This window comes from Rhinopithecus bieti, unplaced genomic scaffold, assembly GCF_001698545.2.
Source record: "Rhinopithecus bieti isolate Rb0 unplaced genomic scaffold, ASM169854v2 scaffold_12151, whole genome shotgun sequence".
In the NCBI taxonomy this organism is placed as follows: domain Eukaryota; kingdom Metazoa; phylum Chordata; class Mammalia; order Primates; family Cercopithecidae; genus Rhinopithecus; species Rhinopithecus bieti.
In genome coordinates this window covers 103,339-128,160 of record NW_016807233.1, presented here as the reverse complement: position 1 = coordinate 128,160, position 24,822 = coordinate 103,339, and the positions used below count along the sequence as shown (strand labels likewise).

General features: G+C 43.5%; 1 protein-coding gene across 1 annotated transcript in view; it reads left to right on the top strand.

Moving 5' to 3' along the window:
- Nucleotides 1-24,822, top strand: part of PCP4 (Purkinje cell protein 4) — a 61,619-nt gene that overhangs the window by 17,628 nt on the left and 19,169 nt on the right. The window contains exon 2 of the mRNA XM_017880694.1: nucleotides 13,099-13,150. Coding sequence (XP_017736183.1) covers nucleotides 13,099-13,150 — 52 coding nt within the window. The remainder of the gene's footprint in view (nucleotides 1-13,098; nucleotides 13,151-24,822) is intronic.

Genomic DNA, 24,822 nt, shown 5'->3' with positions numbered 1-24,822 from the left:
ACAGAGGAGACTCCGTCAAAAAAAAAAAAAAAAAAAAAGAGAGAGAGATAGACTATTCTATCACCCAAAAAGTTTCTTTGTGTGCTTATGGTCAGTCCTTTCTTTCTACCCTTGGCTCTGGAGCCCACATTCTTCACCAGCACACCTTAAATAAAAATAAGCCCAATTACGACGCAAGCTATTTACACCGTTTTGAGAACAGCATGATCATATCGGCTTTTAAGTCAATTAAATCTCATAGTGCAACAGTTTATAAATGTTACTTTATAATGAATAGCTGAAGTATAGAAAAGTAACAGAATGACACCAGAGTGACCTACGTTCCTGGTCCTTATAAATCATGCCAGGGTCTCTGACTGCAGGGAGGGCATTCAGTGAATGGGAGTGCTTTTGATTCTGAACAGCTGCCTCAGCCAGAGCCTTTAAATGAGTTTCTGTCCTGCTCCTTCTCAAACTGACACTCAGCAGGCACCACCTGCTTCTGCTCCAGGGGGCTAGTCAATCACGTAGTCCGTTGGTTGCTAAGAAGCAACGAGCCTGAGGCCCAGCAGCGAGCCTGAGGCCCAGCAGCGAGCCTGAGGCCCAGCAGCGAGCCTGAGGCCCAGCAGCGAGCCTGAGGCCCAGCAGCGAGCCTCCGGTCCAGCAGCGAGCCTCCGGTCCAGCAGCGAGCCTCCGGTCCAGCAGCGAGCCTCCGGTCCAGCGGAGCTCCCAGCTGCCCTCCCTCTGCTCCAACCACAGCTCGTCCCTCTGCCAGGCGCTGCCCTCACAAGGCGGCTGAGAAGGACATCACGTTGGCAGCTGGGGAAACCTCTGGCTCGGGGCTGGAGAAACAGTTCTGGGCATGCAGTTGAGGGAGGACACATCTCTTCTTTCTAACCCAGGGACAGTGTCCTACCTGCATGTGGTTTGCAGTTCAGGAGAGAATTCAGCCCATGCCTGTGGAGTCACACTCCCCCGCAGAGGGCACACATCCAAGTGGCACTGAAGGAGATGCCCTCCCCTGTGCCCTGGGCTTCCCCCAAAGCCAGGCACCCTCCCCCTCCTCTGGGACAGGACGCCAGGACAGGCCTCAGAGCCTGCAGAGCCAGGCCTGTGCCCAGCTTTCTTTCCTGAGCGTCCTTCTATCAGCCCCTGTGGATAAGTCTGTTCTTTCCTATGTTGCTGTCTGAATGTATTAATTAGTCTGAGGGCAGCTTAAACAACAGAAATGTATTCTCTTATAGTTCTGGAGACCAGAAGTTTACAATCATGGTATCTGCTGGGTTGGTTTCTTCTGAGCACTGTGAGGGAGGGTCTGCTCCAGGCCCCTCTCCTGGACTTGTAGATGCTGTCTTCTCCCTGTGTGTCTACACTATCTTCCCTCTGCATGTCTGTGTTCAAATTGTCCCTTTTAATAAGGACACAGTCCTATTTGATTAGAGCCCATTCCAATGAATTCTTCTTTACTCGATTGCAAAGGTGTTAAAAATCTTCCAATAGGATGACACTGGGGGGTACCTGGGGTTTAGGACTTCCTCGTGTGAATTGCAGGTGGAGGTCCAAATTCAGCCCACCACACTGCAAAAGTTGTAGTAGCTCTGCCCAACATCAAGGACCATTCAGAACCTTCTATGATATTAATTTTCAGGAAACTGACAGCAACACACAAGTCGTCACCATGAATCTTTGTTGAGCCAAGTTGAATAGACAAGTGGCTTTTTTGGCAGGTATGAAATACGTAAGATTTGAAAAGTCAGGGGGAATTCCAAATGAACTCAACAGTGTGGGCTGGACATTTCATGGTGAAATCTGTGAAATTAGAAGAGTCCGCACAGAAGTCATTAAATAGCAACTGTGCTTTTTAAGTTGCAATGTATACCTTTATGAAATTGTACATATGACATGTGGTTGGTTTTATAAAAGAGAGACTATATATATGTCCACCTATAAGAAGATGGAAAGAAAATATTCTGAAGTACTAACATGGATTCACTCTGATTAGTTGGATTGTAGGTGTCTTTTTGCTTTTTTCCTTGCGCATTTATGTTCCAAAAATTTCACAACGGCCATATCCTACTTTTGCAAATAGAAAACAGTGTTCTTCAACATGAAAATTGGCACAAAGAAGATATTTTTAAAGTAGAAAATGCTAATTTTAAAATATTACTGAAAAAAGTATAAAATTAATACCAGTAAAATAAATCATGGATACCTGAAAATGATGGTACCTTTATAAATAGTTTGCCTGAACGGCAGTGATGCTAATTAATTCTCTCACCATAAAGGTCAGAATAAAAAATGATAGGAATAGAACATAGTATTTGAGGCAGAATTTCAGCCTTTGGGTCTTCCAGAGGTGAGAATGAAAGAGAGGAGGAATTAGAAAGGTTAATGCATTTGTCATTGAAGATCCCATCACTTTTTTTTAAACCAACTTATTTTTTTTTTTAACCTTCTAGTTGAAGTTTTCTTTTGACATTACATTCTACACCTTTAGGGATTAAATTAATGCTCAATTTTTGGAATGTTATTAGGAGAATTACAGATGACTTAAAAATATCACCGGCGAGAAATTAAATCTTTTCCGTCTCTATCACAAAATGTAGGCATAAAACTCTCTTCTGCTCTTCAGACAAATTCAGCAACTTTGATTTTGAAGTTGCCTTTAATCATAGGTCTTTAATGTTCCTGAGAATCCGTGTACTTAATGATGGAGGTGGTCCCAAGCAGTCATCAGCTACCTGCTTACCTGCCTGGCTGTTGATGCCATTTCACTGTGCAATCTCTGTGGCTTTGCTCCTCTGTTCATTTAAAGACTGATCATCTAAGAGCCTGATTAGCCTTTGTCAAAATAACACTAAATATAATAACATAGGAACAGGTCTTTTTGTTTCTTTATCAACGTGATGATTCAGGGGAAGGGGACAAGAAACCCTTAGAGGGGCTTACTGGGGTCACGGAGGCAGTTCTGCACCCTGTGTCTCTCATCTGATATTTCACGGTCCTCATGTGCCATATATACCAAAGATAGGCGGATTTGTGTTTTTCCCCTTTTTTATGATCCACTAGGGAACTGCTTGTCGAGATGCTGGCATTCCAGCGGAGCTAAAAGCCCTGAAACCATTAGAAGTGTTGATATCAGGATGCTACAGCACAAAAAGAAGACAGCACTGTGGAGAAAAATAACTTAAGAGAAGACACATCACTGGGGGATAGACAGTGTTAAGTAGCACCTGCTAACAAGAGCTTTCAAGCCACCATGAGAACAAGATGGATTTACTTTCCTTCCTTTGCAGAATCTCAGCAGCTCCGTGGTAGACAGGGGCCACAGAAGTCAGATGTTGGGAACAGGGGGCAAAATTTTAAAGAGGACTTAGGAACAAATACTTTCTCTCTTTTCATAGAGATGAACAACCCATTTAACATCACTCAACAATGGCTCTTGTGGTAAAGGCTGTCATTGATGGACAGGTGGGGAGAGCATGGCTGTTGGGTCCAGGTCCCTTAGATACGGCCAGTAGGATGCATGGATTATCATTTTCCTTCCGCAGGGAGGGGACTGAGACTTCAATGAGCAATTTCTCCAGTGATATGCACCCGGTGGGGATGATCAGTGGCTAGCACAGCTCCCTCAAGACCTGACAGCAGTGTGAGTTAGGGGACTTCCCCACTGCCCGTGATGTCAATCATTCTTGGGTCTCAGCTCTTCTCCCCTCCATGCTGAGATGGTTGCTTTAGTCTCTGCCTGGCCCTCCAGGCTACGAGCCACCAAAGTGGGAGCATTGGGTCCCTTCTGCTTGGGACCCTCGGGCCTAGCCCAGGGCCTGACTCAGCAAAGGCAGACACGAACAGTCCAGGAGTTTGTCGCCTGCCCTGACTGAGTCTGGGTACCTGACTCTATACCCGTGACTTTTTCTGCTGACAGCTTTGCACATTGGTAAATGTACCTAATTTCCATTTCACTTTAAAAAATAATCTTGACTTCTCAGCCTGGGGGCACACCACAGTCCTTTAACTAGAGCAGTTTTCCTGGGCAGTAGCCGTGAGAGGCTGATAGCAGGGCTGGGAGAGCCCATTTCACTTCCATCCCTGCGTGGCTTGATCCCGGAGCTGAGAGGGAACGCCTCTGTGAGCCAGGGGCCTCTGTGGGTCCAGTTGTCCCTTGTCCCCTGTGGACCTGGCTGCATGAAGATTCTCTCTTTCTTTCTAGTGTTGCCAAAGCCAGACTCATGTATAAAGTTCTTTCCAATATTTGGTGGCCACATAGGTGAGTCTACTGGGCATATGGGCAAGAAAGAGAGGGGTGTATGGCACCCTAAGAAATTAGGAGATGATCTGGACCCTAACAGCTTCAGAAGCCTCCTTGTTCCCTAACACCTAGGGGTCTTTTAAAGTGGTGACCCCCTAGTCCAACCATATCTCACCAAATTAAATATCAAACCAAGTTCTTAGAGTGAATCCAGATTTACCCACTTTAAATGCTAGAGGCATACATTCAGAAAAAAATATTATTAGACTGCAATTTGGACCCCAAATTTAACCAACTAGAATTTCACATTTCATATTCTTCAACCTCTGGAATGTAAAATAAGTGTCTTTTAATGGGAACTTATATTTTATCCTAAAGATGGAACAAAGTGTACTGGGCTGAATTATTTCCCAAATAGGCATGATCTGTCTCATGATGATGATGAAACAGGTTTAGGTGAGTTGGCTTCTTACTGACATATGAACAGCACACTGATTTTATGGGTATGGACAACAAAGGTTGGAAGCGAGGCCCTCCACTGAAGCATTCTAGAAGTCGTATTATAAACACTCTCCAAACCACAACAGGAGTCCTTCAGGCCCAGGCATGGCCCGTGATGGAATGAAAAGGTTTCAATGACTATATTAGAATAATTTTCTGAAAGCTTGGAATTATTGGGTTTCTCCAATCTTTTCCTTACTTCAGGGAGACATGGTGACTACAGTTGGATTGAGACACACTGAAGCAGAAGGCAGAAGGAAATATCAGTAATTCCGATCCGATTTCAAATTTTAATATTTATTTATTTATTTGAGACAGTCTCGCTCTTGTTGCCCAGGCTAGAGTGCAATGGTATGACCTTGGCTCAGTGCAACCTCTGCCTCCCAGGTTCCAGCGATTCTCCTGCCCCAGCCTCCAGGGTGGCTGGGATTAAAGACGTTCACCACCCCACCCAGCTCATTTTTTTATTTTTTTTATTTTTAGTAAAGATGGGGTTTCACCATGGTGGCCAGACTGGTCTCAAACACCTGACCCCAGGTGATCCACCCACCTCAGCCTCCCAAAGTGCTGGGATGACAGGCGTGAGCCACCGTGTTTGGCCAAAATTTTAATATTTTGTTCATCATGACTTTTGCAATACTTTTATTTGAAAATATTGCATTAACATATGATTTATTTTGATTGCTGAGTGGCTTGGAGCCCTCTTAAATTTTGTGACCAGGGGAAATGCCCTGTTTGCCTTACCCAGTGGTGGTTATTTCAAGAACACCGTGATTTTGTAATATACTTCACAAGGAAGAATAGTAGACTGAGAAGTAATCGAGTTTTTTGTTTTCAAAAGAATTTGTTTGTGGGACTGTTAGTGATGTTCGGGATGCCAGCACATTTTCTATTCAAGCCCTGAACTGAAGACCTAGGTATTAATGATGTTGCGCAGCTCCTAACTGTAGCGTACATATGGTCAGACATATCTTTATGTCCATTCTAAGCTCAAAGTACAGAGAGAAATGGATCCAAGTCCAGTTATTCACCTGGAACTTGGTGTGGTCCATTCAACTAGCAGGGTATTGAATATGAAGGGATTGTTTGTGATTTTGCAACTTAGTGGAAAAAAAAAAAGTCACCCAGCCGTGTCTATGTGCTGAGTCAGACACCTCTCATGTGTCACTAGGCCCTCTCTGAGGACCCCCGTGGGTGGCTGACTCAGCGTGGGCTCTGCAGACTTCAGGCAAGGTGCACAGTAACAGCATGTCATCTCCTGCCCACATCAATCACCTCCACCTCCACCCCTTGCCTTGGGGCTTCCTCCTCAACCCAGGCAGACGCTAGATGCAAGACCTTGCACGGTCCAGATGCATCGGGAATTGGTGCTCTGTGAAGCACCTTGGATCAATAAGAGACGGCGGCTGGTGGTGTAGGGTCCAGCGCTACGGGGCTTAGCGGGTGTTCTCCCCGTGTGTGGAGATGAGAGAGTGTAATAAAGGCACAAGACAAAGAGATAAAGAGAAAACAGCTGGGCCCCGGGGACCACTACTATCGAGATGCAGAGACCGATAGTGGCCCCAAACAGCTGCGCTCGCTGATATTTATTGCATACAACACAAGGGGGCAGGGTAAGGAGGGTGAATCTTCTAAGTGATTGACAAGGTGAAGCAAGTCACGTGATTCCAGGATAGGGGGCCCTTCCCTTTTAGGTACCGAAGCAGAGAGAGAAGGAAGCATAGGTCAGCATTTTCTTCTCTGCACTTATAAGAAAGATCAAAGACTTTAAGACTTTCACTGTTTCTTCTACTGCTATCTACTACGAACTTCAAAGAGGAACCAGGAGTACGGGAGGAGCGTGAAAGTGGACAAGGAGTGTGACCACTGAAGCACAGCACCACAGGGAGGGGTTAAGGCCTCCAGATGACTGGCGAGCAGGCCTGGATAATATCCAACCTTCCACAAGAAGCTGGTGGAGCAGAGTGTTCCCTGACTTCTCTAAGGAAAGGAGACTCCCTTTCACGGTCTGCTAAGTAACGGGTGTCTTCCCAGACATTGGTGTTACCGCTTGACCAAGGAGCCCTCAAGGGGCCCTTATGCGGGTGTAAGGACAGAAGGCTCACCTCTTGCCTTCTAGGTCACTTATCACAATGTCCCTTCAGCACCTGACCCTATGCCCATCGGTTATTCCTAGGTTATATTAGTAATGCAACAAAGAATAATATTAAAAGCTAATGATTAATAATGTTTATAATAATGATTGATAATTGTTCATGATCATCTCTATATCTAGTTTGTATTATGACTATTCTTATTCAAACTGTTTTCTTTATTACACTGAAACAGTTTGTGCCTTCAGTCTCTTGCCTAGGCACCTGGGTAGTCCTCTGCCCACATGGTGGATCACTTTTTAGTCTTATCCCTAGAGCCTCTGTCCTCAGACACAGTTCACACAGCTCTCAGGTCCACATTGCAAGATCAACATTTAGAATTTTGTGTTTTAAAACTTTTTTAAATTTTAACTTTTGTGGGTACATAGTAGGTGTATATATTTATAGGGGACATGAGACATTTTGATATAGGCATGCAATGTGAAATAAATACATTATGGAGAATGGGGTATCCATTTCCATAAGCATGTATTGAGTTACAAACAATTCAATTACACTCTTTAAGTTGTTTTAAAATGTATAGTTATTATTGACTATCGTCACCCTGTTGTGCTATCAAATAGTAGGTCTTATTTATTCTAACTAGTTTTTGTACCTATTAACCATCCCCACCTCCAGTATTCAGCCATAAAAAAGAATGAGGTCTAGTCATTTACAACAACATGGATGGAACTGGAGATTGTTATGTTAAGGGAAATAAGCCAGGTACAGAAAGACAAACATTGTGTATTCTTACTTGTCAGGTCTAAAAATCAAAACAATTGAACTCGTAGACATAGAGTAGAAGGATGGTTACCCTCCAAGTCTGGGAGGATCAGCATTTGGTTTTACCTCTCAATGGCCAGTCTGATGAAGAATCTTCATAGCAGCTGCCTCTTCACTCCCCACCTTCCCATCCTCTCTCTTTCACTTCTGGCACTGCCTTCTCTAATAAAACCATAGTGCAACTGGCATCTGCCTCATGCTCTGTTTTCTGGGAAACCCAGACTAATATGTATTCTTCACTACTTTCCTGCAGACCTTGGTGCAACAGAACTGTCAGGAAAATTTATTTCAAAAAATTGTACCTTTAAACACCTCTCCTGCCTTTTTATGGATACTGGGAACGTATGAGATTATCAGAGGAAACATTTAAAGGCACAAGGATCTTCATATACCCATTTGTTATTTAGGTCACCTTTAATTGGGGTTTTATTAAATTCTGAAGTGTTCTACTTTTATTCATGAACACTGCCAAGAATGGAAACCTCACTTTCTAAGGCTGCGTGAGTTGCTTGGCACGTGTTTAAGAACCCAGAGCATCTCACCTGCCTCCCTGGGTCCTCCTATGACTCCTCCTCAGAGTCCCAGCACATGCACCACCTGCCTGGCACAGGGCTGAGGATGCAGGCTGTGATTTTGAGTTCTTATGTTGAGCCTTAGATGGGCATGTAGCATGTTCTAATAGTGAAATAAGGACAATATTGAAGGAAGTCATTGTGAGGGAAATGTGTCTTTTGTTTGTAAGAGCCAAGTGATATTACTACTTGTGATCGTGAAGGTCAATCCGAGTGGAATACACTGACCCACAGAGGGCCACCTGTCTTTTGTGGAGGTATCTGGGGATAACAATAGGGACATTGCTCTAACATGTTTAAAGAGGGAGGGCCAGTGTCCCTGATGATGTGGACAGACACAGAGCTGACTTGAGTACCAGGGACGCTGATTTCAGGTGGTTGAAGGAGGAAGGGGCTGTCCTCCTTCTAGACTCTTCAGTGAGCATCCATGAAGATGCCACGTCTACATGGGGACAAGGTGTTGTGGAGGGTCCCAAACAGGAGCATTTTATGAAAGTGAAGTCATTAGGGTGGGTGTTGGGCTGGAGATGATCAGAAGAAGAATGAGAACATCTGAACTGAGTATTGTGATATAGACTGAAAGACTCATGGCAGCGTTCTCCTGGGAGTGGAATTATTAGACAATCTAATGGATTTGGTTTTGCTGTGGTTGAAGTTGATACTTTTTCCTCTACTACCACCCTACTAACCCCTTCCCCAGAAGAAAAGATAAGCGAAATCCCACATGTATCAACCCCTGCTCTTCTTAGCAGTCATAACTGACTCACTCTCTAGATCCCTTGGAAAACATTGAAGAAAATATCTGCTGACTAATTCGCAGATATCTGAATGCCACATTCATGAGCTCTCAAATACTCTAGTGCTTAGTTCTCTAGATAATTCCAATAGCATATTTTCTACACCTGCATTAAGTTGGTCATTGTGGCTATGCATATTTGTTTAGGGAGAACTTGTACTGCCTTCTGCATATCCTAACATGTTAAGTTATATTGATATCTAAACTGAATGACATATTGGTGGTATTCATGATACCATTGGATCATTTCTGAAATTCCTAAGAAAGAGCTCAGGATTCCAGAATCTCATATCAGGGTTTGCTCTGAAGCCAATTTATTGTGCCCTGTTTCTTGAATACTTGATTTCATTTATTAGTTCAATTATAATAAATGATACTTTTGAACTATGACTACTTCTGTTCAGTGGGCAACATATGTTCTTAGGATGGTGAACTTGTAGTTGGAGCTCATTTAGAACAGAGATAAGAGATCACATCTTCTCCTATTTGGGAATGAGAGTGGGGTGGAGAGAAAAGGCAGCCCCTTCCTGAAGATGCTAACTTCTATCACCTCATGAAAAAGAATCTTTTCCCTAGTGGTTGCTTAGAGAATGACCTACCTCCATCTGTCCATTTGACCATCCACTCATCTACCCATCCATCCACCCATTTATCTACTCATCTATTCATCTATCCATCCACTCACCCACCCATCCACCCACCCACCCATTCATTCATCCACCCACTCATCTATCCATCCACCCACTCATCTATCCATCCACCCATTCATCCATCCATCCACCCACCCACCCACCCATCCACCCATTCATCCACCTATCCATTCATCTACCCATCCATTCATTCTTTCAACTACTCATCCATTCATCTATCCATCCACACATCCGTCTGCTATTTATTTTAGTAGAGCCTAGCTCTGGGTGCTTATGTTATTTAAACATTAACAAAGATCTGATAGCATTTCTGGAATTGAACCCTTGGCTGTTGTTTGACTCTGCTTATGCCTCAAAGCCAAGAGTTCTCAAAACTCCAGCCTGTGGTGTAAATGAAGTCACATTTACCTTCAAACTCAAATCTCACTGCCTCCTAACTCCCCACCTGCTGACAGAGGCCCTCAGGAGAGATGCTGCACACAGTACTGAGAGATGCTTAAGTACAGTGGCTGAAAGGAAGTGTTCCAGAGCCAGCTTCCTGGGGGCTGAATTCTGCCTCTGCCTCTTCCCCACTTTGTGGGCTTGAGCAAATTCCTCTCTATACCTCAGGATATAATTGGTAAAGTGAGGCTGATGAGGACACAAAGGGCATCTACCCCATCAGGGATGCTGTCAGAACTCAATGAGTTGATAATGCTTGAGTGCCCTTGAAGCCTGGCCCCAGCAGCATGAGCCGTGATTACCTGACACCCAGCCTGGTGTAGACTCTCTCCACTATAAGTTCAGTGAAACTGTGACTGCCTGGCATTGTAAAGACCAGACCCTGGGAATAGGGTAGCTCTTGGAGAATTCCTCCTCTGCCCTCAGACCTGCATTGAAAATGTCAAAAGGTCTCAAAGAATTCTGAAATGAGATACTTTCAATAACGAGTTCTTTTTTGTCAGGATCATTTTTTGATGTGAGACACTGTCTCCTATGACATAAATCACCTTCATTGTGTCTTCATTAAATACAACCTGACATAAAAACCCCATCTTAGAAATCCCAAAAAAATGACTCCTTTTCTCCCCTGTGCACATTTCATTTCGGTTTTCCTCTGGTTTCTAAAAAGTGATCTTTTATGGAACAAGTTATTCATGACATTTGAAAAGTATCCATGTTTAAGGCATTTAAAGACAGTGAGGTTGAGCATGCACCTATTTTGCACTTGCCTTCCATTTAATTTGACTTTATTCTACTCTAAAACACTATTCTTTTATTCTGTGAAATTTTCTTTTATTTGAGGCATCTATGAATTATGCAGGGAAAGATACTGGATTTGATTGCCAGAGTTTAATCACTTGAGGCTGCTGTTGCATCTCGGATTGGTCCAACTCAATAGTAGTCAGATTTCCACCTAGTGCAGCAAACGTACGAGCTTTGTGTTTAAAAAGAGGAGGCATCAACATAAGGACAGACAAAAAGAAGCAGGCATTTTCACTTGCAAATCTACTATATTTAAGAAGTGGTCTACCTGATTTAAATCATTTCACATTGACTCAGATGGAGGGTGAACAGTGTTGGTAATAAGTGGGAAGCTTTACTTTACTTCTTTATGGGATTATCGTCTGCATAAGGCAATAAGCAAATGTGAGGATGGTTTACTTTATTAATATAAATCTTGATCATTTACTCTATTTATTTATACTTCTCAGACTCTGAAAGCAAGGTTTTCCCGGATGATCCATTTACCGTTAATTAAGGGTTGACAAATGACCTGAGAATTTATGACAATGTTGAATGCCAAAGGGAACTGATTGTTATTTTTCTGATATTGGTTTTAGGCTAAAGACCTGGACCCAAATATGAATGTTGAGGGTACCTTATCCCCTAGTCACCCGTCATGGTTTTCTCCTTGTTCGGTGCTCTGCTGTTTTTTTCTAGGATCCCATTCAGATAGTGTCATCACAGTAGCAATTCCTGAGGGCAAGGAAGTCCAGGCTCCAGTCTTTACTCTGTCACTCATTAGCTGCATGATCTAGGGCAAGTCATGCTCCTTCTACCTCCCTCATTTTCTTCCCCTGAAAGTTAGAGACTTGGCCAGGCACAGTGGCTCACGCCTATAATCCCAGCACTTTCAGAGGCTGAGGTGGGTGGATCACGGGGTCAGAAGCCTGGCCAACACGGTGAAACCCCGTCTCTACTAAAAATACAAAAATTAGCTGGGTGTGGTGACATGTGCCAGTAATCCTAGCTACTCTGTAGGCCAAGGTAGGAGAATCGCTTGAACCTGGGAGGTAGAGGTTTCAGTGAGCTGAGATCCAGCCACTGCACTCCAGCCTGGGACAGAGTGAGACTCCGTCTCAGAGAAAAAAAAAAAAAAAAAAAAAGTTAGAGACTTTATAAGCTTTTAGTCCTTTTCAACTCAAAGCATACTTTTGATAACAACCAAAAAATGAGATTGACAAAATACTTCTCTCTCCATCAACTAGAATCACGTTAAGCTTTGAGAAAACACCCTTTCTGTTTACATGTGTGGTGCATTTCACACAGCTCCCCAGACTTCACACCCAGAGAATCTTGCCCAAAGAGTTAAGTCTAACCTTAAAAGACTTCATACTTCTAGTTAACCTGGTAAAATGAAAATGCACAAGATAGGCATAAGCAATGGCAGAAAAAAAATAGATTTTAAGTAGGAGGAAACATAAGAGTTTCTTAGTTGATTAAAATTTATTTAAAAAGAAGACATTGGGCCAGGCGCAGTAGCTCATGCCTGTAATCCCAGCACTTTGGGAGGCTGAGGCAGGTGGATTACGACGTCAGGAGATCGAGACTATCCTGGCTAACACGGTGAAACCCCGTCTCTATTAAAAACACAAAAAGTTAGCCAGGTGTGGTGGTGGGCACCTGTAGTCCCAGCTACTTGGGAGGCCGAGGGAGGAGAATGGTGTGAATCTGGGGGGTGGAGGTTGCAGTGAGCCGAGATTTTGCACCACTGCACTCCAGCCTGGGTGACAGAGAGAGACTCCGTCTCAAAAAAATAAATAAATAAAAAAGACATTGGACATGGTGACTGGAATGAAAACACAGCAGCCTAATGACCGATATTAACAAAAGTAACAATGCTGATCTTGTAGCTGATACAGAACATTGGCTGTTGCCTTCATATTTTCAGTGAAGTTATGCTTGATCTCCCTCCCGGTTTTTCTTGTTACTGGTGACCTGCATTCCTAGAGCAGTGGATGTGGATGAGGGGGTCGGTCTGTGCAGCTTCAGTACATCCTTGCTTGGTGGATCCATTCCTGGTCTCACTAGCACCGTGCTTTAGCCATCTGAGCTAAAGTAACACAGAACTTGGTATAAGGCAAGAGACGTTTGGAACTATAAAAGAGACAAAAGTAATCCCGAGTATATCTGATAACAATTTCTTTTTTCTTTTCTTTTTTGCCTTTAGCGACAAGGTGCTGGGGCAACCAATGGAAAAGACAAGACATCTGGTGAAAATGGTAAGAGGACATGAATAGTCCAAGTTCTTTCTCTTTTGCCATCTGCAGCCCTGGGTGCGCAGCAGGTGTGGATCATGCATCCCATCCCAATCAGCTTACTATATGTGTCTGTGCTTCAGCTTACAGTGGATTTTAGCAATTCACAGCGAGCACTGAGGTCTGGTTTTACGAAGAAAACTGAGCTAGCTAAATGCCGTGATAAGAAGTTTCCCTCCCATAGGAGGACTCCCATTTTGGGCATCGTGGTAATTACAATGCAAATATAGTTCTCTGCTTTCTTCATTAGGGTGGGTGAGAATCATCCAAGTTGTTATGAGGATAAAATGAGATCAAATGAGATAAGTGATTTGAAAACTGTGAAGTACACAACTTCTGAAATTATGTTTTAAAAGTTGCTTCAGCCCTCTGGAGCACACAGAATGCGGTGCTGGTCCACTGGAAGCTGCTGAGTCAGTGACTGTCACTGCAGCGATTCATCAGCAAATAAAAATGATAGCGGTGACAGGAACATTGCATCCTGCCTCTCCATGGGCCCGTCTCAACCATGGTCCTAAACTGTAGGAATGATCATCATATTTTTATGGATCAGGAAATGGACGCTTGGCATTGGGGTGAGATTTAGCTAGAAATGGGAAGTCCATGGATCCTGAAGGAAATAGAGCCAGTTGGAACCCCAGGTCCCTAACTTTAGCATTGACATAAGAACAAGCATAATAATAAAAAATACCCAGTGGTGTGCACCAAGGGCCACAGCATAGTTGCGGTGAGGTGGGACTCTGGGTGTTCGTCCTTTCTGTTAACTCAAGATGAACCCTCCTTTTACGGAAAATGACTCTTGCTTCCAACTGGGTGAAACTGATGCTGGTGTCCACCAATCAGATTGTGGATAATGCCAATCTCAAATACCAGCTGTTAAAATTCCCTGGGGCCTGACAACCCCTTTGGAGTCTCTGTGGTGGGTCTGAGCTGAGCAAGACTCAAGTACAAGAATGTTGGTCTGCGTCTGCAGGCTGCCAACGTTCCCACCCATTTAGGGCAGTCCTGTCGGGCAGGGTGAGTGCAGTGTCCCCTGGGTAAAGGGGTCATCATATCAGTAAGTAGAGAGGTGGGGACTCCACAATGTCCTAATTGGAGCGAGGGGGCTGGGAGAGGAAGGAAACAAAGTTTTCCATGAGGCTGATGGCTCTTCCTTTGCTGCCCAGGGCTTTCCCTGTCTCCTGTGTGTGAGTTGGGGTAGATGTGTGGGGTCCTGGCAAGGAAGGCAGGAAGCAGAGGAGGGAGCAAAGGATGAGGCTTAAAAGGGAGGAGCAATAATGTAGTTGCCTATATGAGGAAGGACCCACTGCCTGCCGTAGGGGAGCATAGGGCGCTGTGAGCCTCCACTGATTTTCCCAGTTCATACATTCATAGCCATCTGTTCATGCAAGTTCCTTTCCACTGAACCTCACAACCTTAGAATTACAGAGTTTTACAGTCAAAAGACTTCTCAGAGATCCTCTATTATAGTGATTCTTTTTTTTGAGATGGAGTTTCGCTCTTGTCGCCCAGGCTGGAGTGCAATGGGATGATCTCGGCTCACTGCAACCTCCGCCTCCTGGGTTCAAGTGATTCTTCTGCCTCAGCCTCCTGAGTAGCTGGAATTACAGGCACCCACCACCACGCCTGGCTAATTTTTGTATTTTTAGTAGAGACAGGGTTTCACCATGTTGGCCAGGCTGGTCTGGAACTCCTGAACTCAGCTGATCCACCCGCCTTGGCCTCCCAAGTGCTGGGATTACAGGTGTAAGCCACAACACTCAGCCAACATTTTTGTCCTCACAACTTCTTTCCATTTTAAAGAATTCTTGAGGACCCCAAAGAACTTTTGTTTATGTTGGTGATATCTATTGATGTTTGTCATGCTGGAACCCTACTGACTCCAATATAGATGGCTCTGAAGAACAGACCTGGAGCCAGTGAACAAGACATAGGATTTATTGAGGGGAGTTACCTTATACGGCAGTCCAGTGGTGATGGGCTGGATAAAAGAACCACAACTGCCTGTAACAAGCTTGCAGTTTACACAACATTTTCACTTAGCACCCTCCCTCTAGCAACTTCTACTTGGCAATCTACATTCATTCCAAAACAAAGGTCCCCAATTCCCTGTATGGCCTGCATCCCATGGGATGGGATGGGAATTTAGATGTTCCTCACAGATAAGAATGAATCTCTAGATTGGCCACTCCCAGATTCCTTAGCTCGGAACTCAACTTTAAGCACACATTCTTCTTAGACCATAGGGTCATTCTCAGGGTATGCTTAAGTTAGGCTATTGATGTCAGGTGTATCCGCCATATACTGTCTCCTATGTTAGAAATTAAAATGGAGACAGTTTTCAATGGTTTTCTTATTAATTTATTAAAATAAACCTACTACATGTTAATGTAAGTAACATTTTAAAAAATGAAAAGTCATTATATTTTCCAAAATGGAAAAGGATATTTAGTAAAAAGTGGCAATTTTACATTTCTGCAACGCTCTTTAAAGTCTGGCTTGACAGAGGACAGCTGGATTTCCATACTGGCTTCTGCGTTCAACCTGTTATATCACATGATGTATAGCCTACGGAAAATTCCTCTGCTTACTTGGGAGAGTACGAGATTTAAAAAAGCAAATGATATCCTTTAAGATCAAACTCTTACCTTTGATAATAATAGTATCTTTTATAAGACCAAAAATGTTTTTGATCTTTTGGGCTCCCTTCAAGGATGTAGGCACCCCCCCAGGGTACCTGGTTCACACTCCGAGAACTACTGCTCAGCATGTCTCATGTCATGCCTTGAGGAGTCTGAAGACCAGGCACATGGTGACGAAGCCAGGACTAGGTCTTATGTGTTCGATGTCTCTGCCCCTTGGCTTTACGTTGCTATCCTATTGGTTCTTCAAAGCACGCTGACATGCTCAGTGCTTTGCACCAAAGGGAATTGCCGGCTACTATAGGTGATGCCACTTTCTGCCATTCAAAGACATGGAATTTCTTTTAGCTGAAAACTGGTCCACACCAGTGGAAACTGAGTGATTTTTTTAATGGAGGTATAAAAATTAATTAAATAGAAACATTCCTGATGCTATGAATAAGGCTTTTCATTAGATAATTCTAGATATTAAATGATAGTCCTTTTTGGGTAGAAAAGGGAATTTGAGATTGTTTTACAAGTACCAGATAATGGCAATGTATAAATGTAAATTATTATCAACATGCTATAGTTTAATTTCAGCTAAAACTGCCTATACATGATATTTGTTCATGATACTTTATTATAATATAAAGTCTGTGCTTTTGCCTCTAAAAGGAGCAAAGACAAAACCGGAACGGCCCAAGAAAGATGAGGGTAAAAACTTCTAGAAGTAATCTAAAGAACATTTTCCTAAACAATTGAAGTTACTTCGTTTTTTTTTCTTAAATTCCTGATGTGAGAAGATCATCTTGGAATTTCTGTTTTAACCTAGTATTACATTCCATTGAAATTCAAATGGTTTTATTCTGTTATTACAGGTATCTAGGGAGATCTATTATGTTAATGTATATTTCCTATTAATATCACATGAAACTGTCTACATGTCTTGAAGGAGCAAGGACCCTTGGGAATTGAAATATGAAGTATTTAAAAAACCATCAAAATGTTAGGAGATTTGGATAGTAACACTTAATAATAAAAGGAACATTCTCAATTGTATTAATTGTCCATACAAGTCAGGGTGTTCTTAATCCAAATATTATAAATTGAGTTGAGGTCTCCATTTAACACATAAAGCAATAAAGACTGTGGGAGTGAACTACGGGTGCCTTGAGAATATTTGGATCACAAAAGGCCCAAGTCAGGCACATTAAAACTTCAGAAGGTATTTAGATTACTGGGCTTTCCTGCCATTTCATTACATGGAATATTATCTTGAGAACACCATTTGCTGGGAACCAAATTTCTCATAAATTCAGTATTTATTTTTGTTGTCATCACGGTATTTACTGATGTGAAATATGACCTACCGCATACTCTCTAGAATGTTTCAAAATCCTCCTCATTTTCCCAGGATGTTAGCCTCAGTACACACACTCAACCCCAATATTTCTACTAGAACTAGATTTTGTGGTATCATCTTCAGTAGGAAGACAGGTTTTTCAGAAATATTAGGGTTACAATTTTGTTTTAAATGTAGAAAATAAATGTTTCAGGGCTTGGAGGTTCAGAGATTTTTCATTCCTGTGTGAGCAAAGTGCCTTCATCATTTGATTAGTTAGGCCACAGATTTTATTTGTTTCTGGAAATAACTTTCTAGTTGAAAGAAACAATAGCTCATAGCTTCCATTATACATCTTTTTGTCTCATAGAAATGGCTAAATTAAATTCAAACGTGTTTACACATACAACCACAACCATCTGAATCTAGATTATTCACCACAAATTAGTAATTTGAACACAACCAAAAGATTTTTGGGGGAAACTCTAACATTGCTGGATTTCTTGATCCATCCCTTGATATTGGTTGTCCAGAGAGACTCCAAGAGTTAATTTTTTTTTATTGACATACAAAAGCAGAAAAATACTGGAAGGAGAGTGGCTGCTGGGAGCCTTCCAACCTGAAAAAGAGATTTATGAATAATAAACCTCGTGATGGGGCTTACTTGCAGAGCCTGGAGGCTTACCCAAGCTAAATTGAATTTCTAAAACTGGAATGGATTTCTCTTGACTTAGTGAGCTGTGATGCATTTGTTTCCAAAAGGCTCTGTTTCTGCGGGTGGAAGGTGTATGAACACACCTGATTTGAAGAAAAGAATCCCCTCACATCCAGGCTGTAGGTAAATGCTACAGATGAAAGTATTATTTTGAACTACCTTTGGGGCTCACTGCAGTTGTGTGTGTTTGAGTGTGAGTAGCCTTGCACAAGCTTAGGCTCCATGCTTGAATACCTGTGCCCCTTCTTTGGGAGAAAGACTGTGGCCTAAGAAGTTTCTAGTAGGTGTGGGGATATTCTAGGAGTCCTTAAGACTTAGTTTGATTTGATATGATTATATGATCGCCAAGAATAAATAAGATGAAATGTTAATGTACTGGGTACTTTCCTTTCCCTATTTTAAATAAATCCCAAACCTTAGAAGTTTAAGTTTATCTCACCTTTGGATTTTGAGGAAACACACACACGTGTACACACACAGAGTCACTTTCTTATTTTACTGCTCTTAAGTAGGTAGAGAGACAGGTCCCAAGAAGGGCTTGCATTTATAGGCAGACAGATGTACATGCTACCATTAAATGGAGTATAATTTTTCAAATAAAAAAATATAATTCAAAAATTTATTTCCAAAGAAATTTCATCAACCCCTAACTAACCCTGGTCCTTTGTGGCTCCATATCTCCCAGTAGACATTCATCCCCCTCCCACTTGTGTCTGTGTTCTTGGTGCAAGATTATCTTTCAAGACCTATGTGCTGACTTAGGCAGATTTTGCATAGGATATATTTTGTCTATCACCTCTCCTGGGTATGTGGAAGTGTGTGGAGTGAGGCTTCATGTGCAAGGCTGGGCATCAGGTTGGAGTAAGAAGAAACTGGTGTTGAGTCCAGAAACCAAAGATGATTGAGTGATTACTATCATGCCCAAGAGAAGAGGTCCATTTTGGCAGAAGATGCTGCCTGGCTGATCTTGCTCCTGGGCACAGCGGGGCTGGGATGGAAGGCAAGAGGAAGAAATCCATTCTAGAAAGTCTACAGAGGGAACATGCCCTGCCCCTGCCTGCAGCAGTGACTCAGCTCTGCTCTGCTTCAGATGTGGGTTGTGGTCAGATCAGAGTTTGAGGATGGGTCAGGGTACACGGAAGACAGAGCCTGCAATTCAGAGTTTTGCTGTTCCTGTAGGCCAGTGGGTACAGGTGTCTGGAATCCAGGGGGAGGTGAAGCTTGAGTCCACACTGAGGGTCTAATATGCCAATTCTGCACAAATCTCAATAGTCTACATGGAAACTTACCAAGCCAAGACGAGCCTCTTTGAAAAGGAACAGAGACAACTTTGAGTATCCAGCTGCAACATATGTCAGAAATATGCTGTTTATAACTTTCACAGACAGCACTGGCTGTGAAAAAAGCACCTCCCTAAAGTCATTAATGTCTAAGGTGTGCCACATGTCCCAGGCCAGAAAGCTCTCAATCTGTTTCCTGCTAGGGCAGTGAAACCCTCAGCTGCCTAAAGCTCAGAGTCTACCATAGTGAGAAAGAATGAGTGCTGCTGTGAACACCAGAGGCACATGGGTGGTGGCGCCTTCAAGGTAAAAAATCAAACAGCTCTGGTCTCTTCTGGGGGTTCTTGGCCCTTTATCTTCTTCCTTTTCCATATTTGAAGAAATCAGAAAAAAAATCAAAACAATAATGGCCGATGCTCAAGAGATGGGGTCCTTTGTGCTTTTGGCTCCAAACACTCTAAAGAGTCTCTTCCAGAAGGAAGAAATGGACACACAAAGCTGCTTCTGATGTTGATCCAGATGGGGAAAGAATGACATTGGAATTGCTTAGTAAGCCAGGCATTTAAAGCCATCGCAGTCTCCAGACAAACCCAGTCAATGGGTGATATTGCTCAACAAGTGAGCTGATTCTGTCTGAAGGTTACTGTAGGGGTTAGTGCTGAGAGGGAATTTATTAACATCCATCCCAGTTCAAAGAGTGACTTTTTGTTTGTTCTGCCCTACAGAGTGAGCATTATAATAACTTCATTGAGCAAGGAACACCTTGGATAAGTACAGTGCTTCTGATCAGTCTGGGGTGTGAAAGTGCTTGAAGCATTGTGGACAGAAGCGGCGATTCCTACCCACCCCTAGTTGCAATTCTTTACATCTCTATAGATTTGCATAGTTTAAAAAAATGCTCCCCCATGCTGTCTTCCCTTTGATTTCACCATGGCCTTGCAGGTGGGTTGGGAGAGGATCTCAGGCAAAGTTGCTGGTGAGCTCAGGATTGTCCCAAGGTCACATAAATAAGAGGAGGAAAGTTTTGGTCATGTGACCCACAGTCCAAACACACCAGATTGTCTCTATTTACACTTTCTCCTGACTTCCCTCTTGACCAGGGCCTTGTTTGTAAATGGGGAACTTGGGTGGGCTGTGGTCTAAGCCCCTTGGAACAGAATAAGGTTAACGGGCTTACATCTCAGCCAAACCAGACACTATTGTCTCCATAGTACCATTATCTCATCAGTTTAGTTAACTAGCCTTTGGCAAATAGGGCTGATCTCAGACTAAGAATAGAGACAGCCGTGAAAATTTTCAAAATTAAAACATCAAAGCAACATGCTCATTTATAGCCTTTTCATATTTCACCTCCCCCTTCCTCACCCTTTCTCTTTCTCTTTTCCTTCCCTTCCTTTCCTTTTTTCTTTTCCTTCCTTCCCTCCCTCTTTCCTTCCTCTCCTCCATCTTTCCCTTCCTTCCCCCTTTCCTCCCCTTCCTCCATCTTTTCTTCCTACCTTTCATCCTTTTCTTCCTTCTTTCTTTTCAAGATTGAGCAGTGGACAGCTTTAGATCAGCTGAAATAGAATTTCACTCCACATCATACAGACAAAGCCTATATACCTTGGTGAAAAAGTGAAGTTATAAATTATTCTAAATGAATTGCTCTTAAAGATCTTCTTCAAGATCTTGGACGTGAAGTAGCTTTAGCTTGAACCAGGAACATGTGGATCTTTTTAGCCTTTGGAATCCTGCCCCAAGCAGGAGATATTCCAGGTTTCAAATGTTTCAGGTTCTGCTTGTCAATTACTTTTATGGAAATAGTATTTCTCGTGCGCTTGAAAACATTTTTGCTCTTTTAAGTAGGTGAAACACTCGGAATCTTATTTATAGAATTAATTTACACAGCAGGCAGTTTTTCAGAAGCAAAATCCAACCTAAATTTCAGGCTGGGCCAAATGATAAGATGATTTAAATTTGTAGGTTTCATATTAGTTAGGTACAGCTGGGATTACAAAAGCACAGAGAAATGCTAATATTTCTCCTTGGAAAAGAATGCTGTCAGTAGACGGAGTGGGCTGAATTGTCCTTAGAGAGTAGATCTCCCTCTCAAGCTAGATCTGTTCTCCCCTCCATATGAGGCAGGGAAGAGTCCACTTTGCAGCCCTGGGCGTGTCTCCAGGATATCCTTAGAGCAACCATAGAACATGCTTCAGACCCCGGGGCAGAAGTCCCCTGGTCACCCAAGAAAGCACTCTAGCAGCCAATCTAGAATATAGCTCGGGGGAGATGCAGACCCGGAAAAGGAGAAACCAGAATCCCAGGGAGGCCTATCTGGAGGAGCAGACTGACAGGGGCTTCGGCCTGTTGAAAGGCACAGCTAAGCTGTGGCAACTTTGCAGAGACTAGTAGGTTGCTAGAATTAAGAAATAAAGGCCCTGTGCAGTGGCTCCCAGCACTTTGGGAGGCTGAGGTGAGTGGATCACCTGAAGTCAGGAGTTTGAGGCCAGCCCGGCCAACGTGGTGAAACTCCATCTCTACTAAAAAAAAACACAAAAATTATCTGGGCGTGGTGGCGGGCACCTGTAATCCCAGCTACTTGGGAGGCTGAGGCATGAGAATCACTTGAACCCAGGAGGCGGAGATTGAGGTGAGCAGAGATGGTGCCCCTGCACTCCAGCCTGGGCAACAGAGTGAGACTCTGTCTCAAAAAAAAGTGCCCCCTAATCACTTCTACCCGTTGGACTTCCCCAACCAAAACTACAGAGCAATGGTTAGGTGGAACAGGGGAAGAGTGGAGAGTGAATCTGAGAAGCAAGAAATGCGTCGTTCCACTGTATCAAGTGACTTTTTCCAGTTCTTGCCAATGCACTTCCCTCCCTGGCCTTTGGGCCAGGTCACCCTGTTCCCCTCTCTGTCCCTACTAAGTAAAAAAATCTAGCTTATTATATCATAAGTGATCGCAGCTTCCCAAAGACAAAGTAGGAATGATTTTTGTATGCAAATTCTGGATTGGTTTCAGAAAACAAAGAAAAGCAAGAAAAGTGGTTTATTGAAACCATGCTTTCATGTTAACTGTGTAGTGTGATTGGCTGGCTTGGTATTTCTAAAGGAAGGAAAACTGTCAGATCTCTCTTTTTTTTAAGGATGACATATTTGACATTCCTGGAGTGATGAGGCTGTCCTTGTGAAGATTAATGTGTGTTCTTCACAGTCGGTGTAAGCCCCTCATCCCTCCTCAGGTGTCATTAAGGGTACAAGGAGGTGGCCAAAGAGGAGATACAAGAGGAAGGTGGCTGGAAAGGGGGTGAGGGTGAATACAGAGCTGTGCACACCTCCACCCAGTCTGAAGGGAAGGCCCCGCTGGATGGCAGGCCAACTGGGAAATGGGGAGGGGACTGGGCAGGCACGGTTCTCACCAGTAAGCTGGGGTTTGTCAGAGCAGGAGGGAGGAGGAGAGTAGCTTCCAGCCACACAGCCACAGACTGTGGGCTTCTAGAAAGCTGCTTTCTCAGGGGCCTAGTGGGCGCCCCAGGCTCTGCTCCCACTCAGTGGAGTCTCTGGATGACTCCCCAGCTGCCTCCGCCCACAGGAAAGATGGGGAGGAGGGCAGGAGCACCTGCGGCTCCAGGTGCTCTCTGGGGGGCTGGAGTAGCTGCTGCTGTGCCTGGGGCTGTAGGTGTTAGTCTGGGTTGGGAGACAGCACTGAGGTCTCAGAGGAGAGGCTGAACTTTGCCTCCACCCCCATGCAGAGGCATCAAGGAGCCAGTCTGCTTTCATTTAGGTCCCTCTTGGATTTCTTGGCTTCATCACCTTGAATTAAACTTCAAATTTGTGACTGCAGGATCAACTGCTTAAAAATATGAGAAATGACCATCTCCTTATTTAAATTAAACATATTTCCTTTTAAATTCTTCTCTCTCCTCCCCCGACACAGGGGAATTGCTCTTTTCTGCACCGTGGTGAAGAAATGAGATCAGGGCCCCCTTTAATGTCAAGTACATTCTGGATGTTCAAGAAGGAAGAAGAATAACAAGTGCCGTGAGATCATTGAATTTAAAATGCAGCCATTTATAGACCTCACTATTTCCAGCACTAATTTGAAGGAGCAGATATTACAGTTATTATAATGACAATTTCTTGGGATATTGTGGCGTATTGATCTGTACTTTTACTGTCGCTTTTTCGCTGGGCAGATCCTGTATCTACTCAGGTTGAGCACACTCTTTTCTTAAAGACTGTTGTTCCATGTTGCTGCTCTGTTTTTCTGTCATGTTATTTCCCTCAGTCTCATCGTGAGCAAGAAGCCGAATTATTTGCATATCACTAGGTTTAATTTTAAAATTGTATTTCCTTTGAAGGTCACCCCCTTCTCCTGTTCACTAAGGAGTAGATGCTTCTTATTCACCTGCTGGGATCTCCTTGCGTTCTGGTCATGGTTTTTCTGTTTCAGCTGCTATTTCCTTTGTTCCTCTTGGAATGTGGAATGGTGTAGAACTGTGATCAGTGGAAATATGTATCGATTGGATAGACACAGATATGGCTGGGGGTGCCGGGAGGAGAAACTGGGAAGTCAGCGACGTGGCCTCCATCACAATGTTTATGAAAACTCCCTTCAGGAATTTGTGATGATATGAAGAGGATGCTTGCTGCTGATTTTGTGCTTGGCAAGCAGCTTCTTCAAAATTTCTTTCTTTCTTTCTTTCTTTTTTTTTTTTTGAGATGGAGTTTCACTCTTGTTGCCCAGGCTGGAGTGCAATGGTGTGAACTTGGCTCACCGCAACCTCTGCCTTGTGGGTTCAAGCAATTCTCCCGGGGTTCAAGCAATTCTCCCGCCTCAGCCTCCCGAGTAGCTGGGATTACAGTCATGTGCCACCACGTCTGGCTAATTTTTGTGTTTTTAGTAGAGATGGGGTTTCTCCATGTTGGTCAGGCTGCTCTCGAACTCCCGATCTCAGGCAATCCACCCTCCTCGGCCTCCCAAGGCTTCTTCAATATTTCTAAGGTGCATTCTTTTCTCTCTACTATTCTACTATCCCAGACCCTGAAAACAATTGGAAATTGAATCGTGCTCTGGCGTTCATTCAGAAATCAAAGTCTCCTCAGAAGTCAGAGAGCTGCTTTCGTGGCCGGGCACTGATGTGAGCGAAGCAATTCTCACTTCAGACTCCAGTTCCTACCAGTTCACCAAATCCAAATGCAATAGACCTGGCCTGTGTAGGAGGGCAGACCTCGCTTCCCACAGCAGTCATCGTGAACGGGGCTAATCACTGTGGGACAATGATCCTCCTCGCTCCCAACCTTTCTTACACTTCGGATTTTGCTGTTTCCATGCAAACATAAAGCTTTTGGCAGTTTGGATGGATGTACACTCACCAAAATCCAATTTCCCACCAGTCCATTAAAAAAAAAGTGTTTTTATAGTGAGCTTTGAAAATGGGCCAGGCAATGAGAATTGGTCCATGCAGATATTTGCTTGTAGATTATAATGCATTTGCTGGTTGGGGAAAGGGCTTTGAAGGTTCCTCCCAGGTAGCTCTGAGTTCAATAATTGTTTCCCATAGAACTTTCAGAAGAAGATAGAGCAATGTTTAGCATCCATTTTTGACTGAGGTTTTCCATGGGTTAGCTGACACCAGGCTGCCTCCGTGCCAGCAGGAGTTGGGCATTTTTGCTGACTGTTTTTAGGGTCTTCC